The sequence below is a fragment of the Microcebus murinus genome, chromosome 16, assembly GCF_040939455.1.
Source record: "Microcebus murinus isolate Inina chromosome 16, M.murinus_Inina_mat1.0, whole genome shotgun sequence".
NCBI lineage: Eukaryota > Metazoa > Chordata > Mammalia > Primates > Cheirogaleidae > Microcebus > Microcebus murinus.
Window position 1 is genome coordinate 65426663 of NC_134119.1, and position 9454 is coordinate 65436116.

General features: G+C 55.1%; 1 protein-coding gene across 1 annotated transcript in view; it reads right to left on the minus strand.

Moving 5' to 3' along the window:
* The window catches only part of PRKD2 (protein kinase D2), a 28408-nt gene extending 21101 nt beyond the window's left edge, over window positions 1–7307 (minus strand). The window contains exons 1-2 of the mRNA XM_012761493.2: window positions 6379–7307; window positions 4174–4312 (exon numbers count right to left, since the gene is read on the minus strand). Of these exons, the coding sequence (XP_012616947.1) occupies window positions 4174–4312; window positions 6379–6618 (379 nt within the window). The 5' untranslated portion in view covers window positions 6619–7307. The remainder of the gene's footprint in view (window positions 1–4173; window positions 4313–6378) is intronic.
* Window positions 7308–9454: the final 2147 nt, after the last annotated feature.

Below are 9454 nucleotides of genomic sequence, written 5' to 3' on the forward strand. Positions count from 1 at the left end.
TGAGCAATCCGCCCGCCTCGGCCTCCCAAGAGCTAGGATTACAGGCGTGAGCCACAGCGCCCGGCCTGTTTTCTCACCTTTTTTTTTTTTTTTTTTTTTTTTTTTTGAGACAGAGTCTCGCTTTGTTGTCCAGGCTAGAGTGAGTGCCATGGCGTCAGCCTAGCTCACAGCAACCTCAATCTCCTGGGCTCAAGTGATCCTTCTGCCTCAGCCTCCCGGGTAGCTGGGACTACAGGCATGCACCACCATGCCCGGCTAATTTTTTCTATATGTATCAGTTGACCAATTAATTTCTTTCTATTTATAGTAGAGACGGGGTCTCACTCTTGCTCAGGCTGGTTTTGAACTCCTGACCTTGAGCAATCCGCCCGCCTCGGCCTCCCAAGAGCTAGGATTACAGGCGTGAGCCACAGCGCCCGGCCTGTTTTCTCACCTTTAAAAAGGAAAACCACCAAAAACATATTGAGCACTGTTCTAGGAGCTAGGGACTCCACATAGAACAGGACAGATAAAATCCCTGCCTGGCCTGTGGTGACAGAGACAAACAAAATAAATAAAATAAATATTCTCATTTAACAATCACCCAATGTAGCAGTTACTCTGTGCCAGGCACTGCTCTAAGTACTTTACAATACTAAGCCCTCCCAAGAACCCTGTGAGGGGCCAGGCACAGTGGTTCATGCCTGTAATCCTAGCACTCTGGGAGGCGAGGCGGGAGGATCTCTCAAAGTCAGGAGTTCGAAACCAGCCTGACCCGTCCATACTAAAAATAGAAAGAAATTAATTGGCCAACTAAAAATATATAGAAAAAAATGAGCCGGGCATGGTGGCGCATGCCTGTAGTCCCAGCTACTTGGGAGGCTGAGGCAGAAAGATTGCTTGAGCCCAGGAGTTTGAGGTTGCTGTTAACTAGGCTGATGCCATGACACTCTAGCCCGGGGAAACAGAATGAGACTCTGTTTCAAAAAAAAAAAGGGCCCTGTGAGGTTGAGGTACCCTATCATTATGCCCATTTTCAAGATGAGCTGCAGCACAGATAGGTTAAGCAACTTGCCCAAAGTCACACAGCTAGCAAGTCTTAGAACTCAGATTCAAACTCAAGCCAGTCCTGCTCCAGAGTTCATACTCTTAGCATTGTACTTACCTGTCTCTCTAAAAATTGTACCTAATAAAATAGCGGTGCAATTTTAAACAGATAATCAGGGAAGGCCTCCTTGAGCATTTGACATTAAGGCAGAGGCCTGAAGGAGGCACGGGTATGGGCTCTGCAGGTGTCTAGGAAAGAGCATGCCAAGCTTCCTAACAGTCTCTTCTTATGGGCTCTTTTTGTTTGTTTTTGAGACAGGGTCTCACTATCACCCAGGCTGGAGTGCAATGGCACGATCATAGCTCACTGCAGCCTCAAACTCCTGGGCTCAAGCGATCCTCCTGCCTCAGCCTCCCGAGTAGCTGGGACTACAGGCATGCGCCACCACACCCAGGTAGTCTTAAAATTTTTTTGTAGAAATTGGGTCTCGCTGTGTTGCCCATAGGCTGGTCTCGAACTCCTGGCCTCAAGTGATCCTCCCACCTCAGCCTCCCAAAGTACTGGGATTACAGGTGTTGAGCCACCATGCCTGGCTCTTACAGATTCTCTTTTAAGGGTTAAATGAATGAATATATGGAAACCTCTGACAACAGTGCCTGGCACATAGAAAGTGCTCAATAAATATCAGCTGTTATTTTAAAATAGTTTCATGTTTGGACTAAGTCTCATTAATTTTTCCTCCCAAATTTTCAGTATACCATTAAGCTATATTTTTCTTAATATTATGCAACAGAAAGGGGACACTGTTCTACGTGCCAGGCACTATTTACTCACTCAGGATAAAGCTAAGAATAAGAAAGATTTACACTCTGATCTGAGGGAGCCGACATTCTTTTGGGGAGACAAGAAAGATAAACATGTCAATAAACAAGGAAAGTTCAGACAATGCTTAATACTCTGAAGACAATAAATAGGGGTGTGTGGGGGGAGGCGGGGGGGAGAGGTCAGATTTTCAGGCAGAGAGAACAGTAGTGCAAAGGCCCTGATGTGGGAAGGAGCTTGGTGTGTTCAAGGGCCAGAGGGCAGGCATGCAGGGGTGGAACTGAGAAAGGACAGTGCTGAGATAAATCCAGGGAACTAGCAGAGGCCAGGTCACAGATGGCCTTGAGGCCAGGCTGAGGAGTTTGTAGTTCATTCCGAGTGTACTGGGGAGCCATGGGAGGATTTTGAGCAGTGGTATGTCATGACCTGACTTACATGCTACTGCAATAGTCTAAGCAGGATATGGTGGGGGCTTGGAGCAGTGGAGGTGATAAGAAATAGATTCAAGACGTATGTTAAACATAGGGCCAGTTGGTTTGCTGATGGATCAAGTGAGTGAGCGAGAGAAAAAAGGGAGTTGAGGATGCCCTAAGGTTTGGCACGCAAGCCCCCAACCCTTCACCGACAGGAAGACTGCAGGAAGTGCAGGTTTACAAGCAGGAAATCAAAACTTCTGTTTTGGACAGGCCATATCTGAGATGCCTGTTAGATGTCAAATAAAACTGTCTGGGAGACAGTTACATAAACAAGACTCAGGTTTAGGGGAGAGACAACAATGCAGATAAAACTTCAAGAGGGGGTCGGGCACGGTGGCTCACGCCTGTAATCCTAGCACTCTGGGAGGCCGAGGCGGGCAGATTGCTTGAGGTCAGGAGTTCGAAACCAGCCTGAGCAAGAGCGAGACCCTATCTCTACTATAAATAGAAAGAAATTAATTGGCCAACTAATATATATATAGAAAAAATTAGCCGGGCATGGTGGCACATGCCTGTAGTCCCAGCTACTCAGGAGGCTGAGGCAGGAGAATCGCTTGAGCCCAGGAGTTTGAGGTTGCTGTGAGCTAGGCTGATGCCACAGCAATCTAGCCCAGGCAACAGAGTGAGACTCTGTCTCAAAAAAAAAAAAAAAAAATCAAGAGGGGCAGCTTATAAGAGCATATTTAAAGCCTGAATGAGCTCACCAAAGGTGTAAAACCAAGCTTCTAACTATCATCCATTCAACAAATTTTAATGAACATTGCAGCGAATGCAAGAGAGGCAGGGGCTATGGCCACGAGCACGGCAGATGCCCCACCCCCGTGAGGAACCCAGGTGCTCAGAGCTTGCCCAGTCTCTAAAATGGAAATGGCAGGTAGGTGGGCTAGACTCTGGCTGGACATTAGATAATCGCTTGTAAAAGTACCGATGCCCAGATCTCATCGCACCTTGCAGACATTCTGATTTTATTTGGCATTTCAGTGGGAGGAGGCACGAGCATCAGAACATTTTTTAACTTTAAAGTATAACATGTGTCCAGAAAAAGGCATACAAGTGCAAGGGCTCAGTGAATTTTCAAAGTGTCATGCTAATTGTCACTAGCATGAAAGTTAAACCAGTACCCCAAAAATGGCCCTGTGGCCTTACTCAGTCTCCATCTTCCCCAAAGGCACCCACTCTCCTGACTTCTAACACCTTAGGGTAACTGACCTATCTTTGTGCCTCATAAGCGGAAACAGACAGTATGTAGTCTGGTGTCTAGCTCCTCTCTCTCAGTGTTACGTCTGTGAGCTGCACGCATGTTGCTGCGTGTGGTTCATGCTCAGGGCTGCGTGAATTCCAGTGTGAAGGCAGCACAATACATTTATCCATTCGGGAGCAGTAGGTGGGAAAATCTCCCGATTCTAATTTGCAGCTCAGGACAAGAACCACTGGCCTTGAACTTTAAGAAAGGCAGTTCTGGCCAGGCATGGTGGCTCACGCCTATAATCCTAGCTTTGGGAGACCAGGTGGGAGGACTGCTTGAGGCCAGGAGTTGGAGAGCAACCTGGGCACTATAGTGAGACCCCATCTACAAAAAATTTAAGAAATTAGCCAGGTGTCTTGGTGCGTGCCTGTAATCACAGCTACTCAGGAGGCTGAGGCAGGAGGATCGCTCAAGCTCAGGAGTTGGAGGCTGTAGAGAGCTAATGATGACACCACTGTACTCCAGCCTGGGTGACAGACTGAGACCTTGTCTCAAAAACAAAAAACCAAAACAGACAGTTCTGAGCATTTCCCGCCCCCTCCCCACCCAGATGCCCAGCCCCCATCCGAGGCTCCGCCCCTAAGCCAGCCACCGCCTCTCACCCGACAGCACCACCTCCACCAGGTCGCCCTCCTGGATATCTCCGGCCGAGCGCACCAGCTGCAGGAGGTTGGCCGATGTGGGGTCATGTTTGAAGAGGAGGATCTTGTCATAAAGGCCGTAGAAGCCACACTCAGGGAACTAGGGGGTGGGAGAGAGGAAGGTGGCGACGGAAAAGCTCAGAGCTGCCTTCAGTGGCGGACTGGCACCCTCCCAGGGCAGGGCCGTCTGTTTCCCCCGACACTCAGAGACCCCGCAGCCCCTAGCTTTCCTGCCTGTCCCCTCCCAACCCCAGCCCGAGCTGGACAGGGTGCCAGGGCCCCAGGTGTGCGGGGAGGGAGCGCCAGCCGGAGTTTGGTGGCTGCACTGGCGAGCAGGGGGCGGGGAGTGGCTCCCGGAACGCGGACCCTTCTATATTTCCGGAGCCCGGGGGTGGGGGGATGCTGAGCGAACACCCCTCCCCTATCAGCCTCCGCCCGCTGCTGCCCCAGCTTCCTTCCTGGATCTATGGTCACAGTTACCTGGCAGGAGGCCCAGCTTTGGGGCGGGGCGAGCCGGAAGGAGGGGATTTGGGGACTCCAGGGAACGGGGATGGGGGGAGCTAGAGCAAGAGGGCTGGAAATAGGGAGGGTGCCCCCCACCCGAAGCTCAAAGAACCCAGGTGTCCAGGTCGCCAGCTTGGGGGTGGGGGGGCAGGAAATGAAACCTGGTAGAACAGAAAGTGAAACTGCCCAGGTGGGGCCTCGGAAGGAAGGAAAGGGGCCCTAACACACCTGGACCCGGAGGACAGAAAAATAAAACTCCGGTGAGGCCTGAGGGGGGCAGGCTGGGGATTTGACCACTGGACAAAAAATTTCTCGCACAGGACAACCTGCACCCCCCCCAGCTTCCCACGGAGCCGACTGAGTTGGGGGTAGGGGCTGGACCTGCTAGATTTGGGCGTTGATGGGCAAAGCCCTGTTTTTGCTGGTGACACAGGGTCCGCAGGCGACCACAACTGCCTTGGCCCTGACCACCTGGGACGTCTTTCTCTAAGCTTCAGTTTCCTTGTCTGTAAAATGGGGGAGTTGGCCCCATGTTTCTCTGAAGCCCAAAGGATTCATTTCCAGCAGTCTGAGAAGATCCCAGTATTTGGCTATTTTGCGATTCCAACATGCTCGCATTATAGAATTATACATTCCAGGTTCCCACATATCATTTTATGTTTTAGGATTTTGATCACCTAGATTAGCAATGCTCTAATATTTTAGTGTTCTAGGAGTCTGACAAAGTAGGATTTTAATATTTGAATTTCTTAGCATTAAAGGATTTCAACAACCTAGCATTCCAAAATTCAAACATTTTAACATTCTAGGATTCCAACAACCTAGGAATCTAATATTCCAACACTTTAACATTTTAGTATTTCAACAACCTAGGATTCTGATATTTGAACACTTTAATATCAGGGGAATTCAATGACCTGGGATGTATATTTCAACTATCTGTGATTCTGATATTCTAACAGTTTTACAGTCTGGTACTCCAACAGCATGGAAGCCCACTATTCTAGCTTTTAGCATTCTGGGATGCTGGCATCAAGCTCTACCTGTTTCCTCTTGTCATGACTCCCAGACTCCACCCTGGGGACCCTGGTGTCCAAAACTAAGGCTAGGGTGGGGGCACTGTGATTAGGAAAGGGAACAGAGTTCTCAGGGCCTCTGGGGGTGCAGAAAGGGTACCTGCCCACCCCTCCCCACACATCTCAGACCTGGGGGAGGGCAGGACTCTGAAACCTCACTTGCCCCTGGCACCTATATACCCACACGTGTCACCCGATCGCCATGGCCAGCCTGGGTTCAGTTTCTACTGTTTCCACCAAACGGGAGGCCCTGATGGGCATGAATGTGGAGATGTCCCCACATCTGCCCCCACCTGTCCCTTCCTCGCCACTCGACACCTGGCCCGCCCCTCCCTTCCTCCCTGCCAGCTGCAGAAAACAACATGCAGGGACAGGCAATTTGGGGAGGCCTCTGGGGCACCCCACCCCTGCCCAGTCCTTTCTAAATGGGTCGTGGGGTGAGGCAGCAATTGGGGGCTAATGCCCCCCATCTCTCAGTCACCTAATGCTCAGGTCCCCTCCGTCCCCTTCCCCCACGCCAGGCCTCCGCCAGCGGCCCCTCCTCAGACCGCTCCACGAGCTGGACGGGGCAGCCTCGCGCGCTCACCTTCTGGTCCACGATGGAACACGCCAGCTGCTTCACATGGGCCAGCTCCGAGGCGGCGGGCAACAGCACGAACTCGCGGGTCAGCCCGATCTGGATGTGGAAGGAGACCCCAGTGCCCGGGGCCGGGATCTGGGGCAGCAGCGGTGGTGGCGACTGCAGCTCCAAGCCGCCGGGGGGCGGAGGAGACCCCGGCCCGGGGGATCCCGGGAGCCCCGCGGGATAGGAGGGGGCGGCGGCCATGGGGGGAGGCCCCGGACCGGCCGCCCGGCGCCCACCCGGGATCCGGCTGGGGGAACCGGGTTCTAGATCGGAGGGATCTTGTGAGCTGGTGCTAAGAGCGCGGGGCCCAGAGACGGGAAAGCTGGCAGGTTGAGGGGACCTGCGGGTGGCAGGGTCCTGGGAAATGAGAGAAAAGGACGCCTGGAATCCAGGGATCACAGAAGACAAGAAAGGAACAAAGGAGCGGTTCGGGGGTCCCGGCGATCAAGAGACTCTAAGAACCAGAGAGGAAAATCTAGCAGGTCGGGGTAGATCGCAGGGGTCGGGGAGCCCGCGATGCGAAGGTCCCTCGCAGAGAGGGGCTGCGGGAGCGGGGGATGCAGGGTCCGTGCTCCAAGAGCAGGCTTCCACTGAGAAGGCGGCCCGAGGGAGTCGCGGACCTGGGCGGCGGGGACCAGGCTCTCGGAGTCGGGGTCGAGCGGCCCCCGGGACCCGACGGGCACGGGGATGGGCAGAGGGGGCCTGGGCGCTGGGTGGGAAGGAGGGAGTCTCACGGGCCGCGGAAGTTGGAGAAAAGTTCGGTCGGGAGCCGGGGAAGACGGCGTTACCGGCGGCGGGCTAGGGGACGGGGCAAGGGAGGGTCGCCGGGCGCGGGCGGCGCTTTTCCCCTCCAAAGTTTAAGTCCGCGGCGGCGGCGCAGGAGGAAGTGTCCGGAGCGACGGCGCCGTCGGCCAATCGGCGCGGGTCGCGGTGACGTCATGGGGGGCGGGGCCTGTCTGGGGCCGGGGGCGGAAGGGGAGGGCGGGCCCGGCGCCTCCAGTTGGGGGCCTGGGACGGGGCGGGAGTTGCGGGGCTGGCGGGCAAGACCGATTCCTCCCCTCAACACACGCGAGTCTGGAAAGTTAACTTTTCCCTGAGCTGAGCGGGGAGGGGCGAGCCACCCTCACCCGGCCACCCAGGTCGCGGGGACCCGACTAGGAGGCGACTGGCCCTTTAAGGAGAGGAGCCTTCTTGGCTGGCCCGCATCCGGCGCCCACCGCGGAGAAGGGATGGGAAATAGGGTGTCGGGTCGGGCCAGGGCCAGCTGTCTGAGCTCGGCCTCTGTCTTCTCAGCGCACACTCACCCCCGCACACTCACCCGCAGCTCACTGGACAGGTGGGAAGATCCGGCCTCCAAATGTCTCCAGAGACCTGGGGCAAGGGGCATGGGGTTGTCAGTGTCCCCGGCCCTCAGGATGCTGCCTGGGGGTGCCCGGGAGGGAGGACAACACGCCCCCACCACTTCACAAGCAGTGAACTGACAAGCTCCTGGGGACATGTCTTTCTGTATGACTTTAAGTGGGTGACTTCCCTTCTGTGAGCCTGTCTTTCCATCTGTTAGATGGGACTGTAATAGGACTGAGTCCAGAGGGGATTGTGGGATGGAGATGGTATACAGGTACCTGGGGCACAGCAAACGTTCAGTAAATGGTGGCTGTCACTAACAATGTGCAGAGGTAAAGGGGGGGACCTCAAGCACTCGGGCATTCATAAGTGGGTATGTCCATTAGTTAGTCACCCAGAAAATACCTGTTGAAACCCACTGCGTTGCCCCTTTGGGAGCAATCGGACTTGATTTCTCCTCCCCAGCTAATAATCCAGTGGTGGCTGCCCTTTAGTACACACTGGACGCTGAAGCCTCAGAGGAGCAAGAGACTTGTCCAAGATCACCAAGTGAAGTTGCCCCACCCACCTCCTTCACCGACAGGTCACAGCCAGGTTTGAGCCCCAAAGACATCCCAGAGCTGGGCCACCAGGACTGGCTGGGGATGGCAGCTGCCCACAGAGCCCCCCTTTCTGGTACAGGGCCAAGGAGGGTAGCTGAGGTCCATACAGTATCGCTCTGTCACCACATCCGGGGGCTGGGGCTGGGGAAGGAAGTCTGAGGCTGGAAGGAAAACCAAACCACCTAGGGAACTGTGCAGGGCCCAGGATGACAGGGGAACAAGGCCACGTGGAGCCCACAGTAGGCTCCTGTCAGTGTCACCTGAGGGCCTCTGTACCCGTTTTCCAGAGGGGCAGATGACTATCGCAGTGAAATGCTAACATGTCCCGAGTGTGCAGTTCACAGGCCTCAACCCAGGAGGTGGGCACGAGTGTCATGTTCTGGAGGCGCTGGGACTCGCCTGAGGACACCGGCTGCTAGGCGGTGAAGGCCTCAGAGCAAAGGGAGATGGCATTGGACACAAAACCTGACGACCTGCCAGAGACCGAGAGCAACCCCTGTCCTGTGTTGTGTACCATGTGGATGGTGACAGTCCCCCCACCAAGGCTGTGAGAGGGCTTGGCACAGCAAACATCGGCCACTGAGAAGGGAAAGGAGGGACCATTGGGGGGCCGCAGCTCTTTTCTAAGGAGCCCCCAGCATGGCAGAGCCTGCAGCTGGTGACACCATGGCCGGTCATTCTATGGTGGTGGGCCCCAGGCTTCCCCGCCTGCTGCAGGTGGCCCAGCACAGAGCAGGGAGGGGAGGGAGGTCTGACTCCGGGCGCCAGCCATTCCCCCTCACACCCTTCACACATCCAGGAGGGGGGTTCAGCTGAACTGTCACCTCACAGCCTCTGCTTGCCCGGCTTTGCCCCTGGGGAGGGAGTGCTTAGGAACAGAAAGAAGGGGCGCAAGGAGATCCGGTCCAGTGCCCCCGTTTCCGCCCTCCACCCACACCCCGCCCAAGCTCGGCCCCTCCCCAGCCCCCCTTGCCCTACCACAAAACCCCAACCATCACATGGCCTCGCTCCAAACTCCACCCAGCCTTGGCAGGGCCAGCCACACCTCCCCCAAGTCCCCAGGCCCCCCACAGATGGCACTGTCACCCATC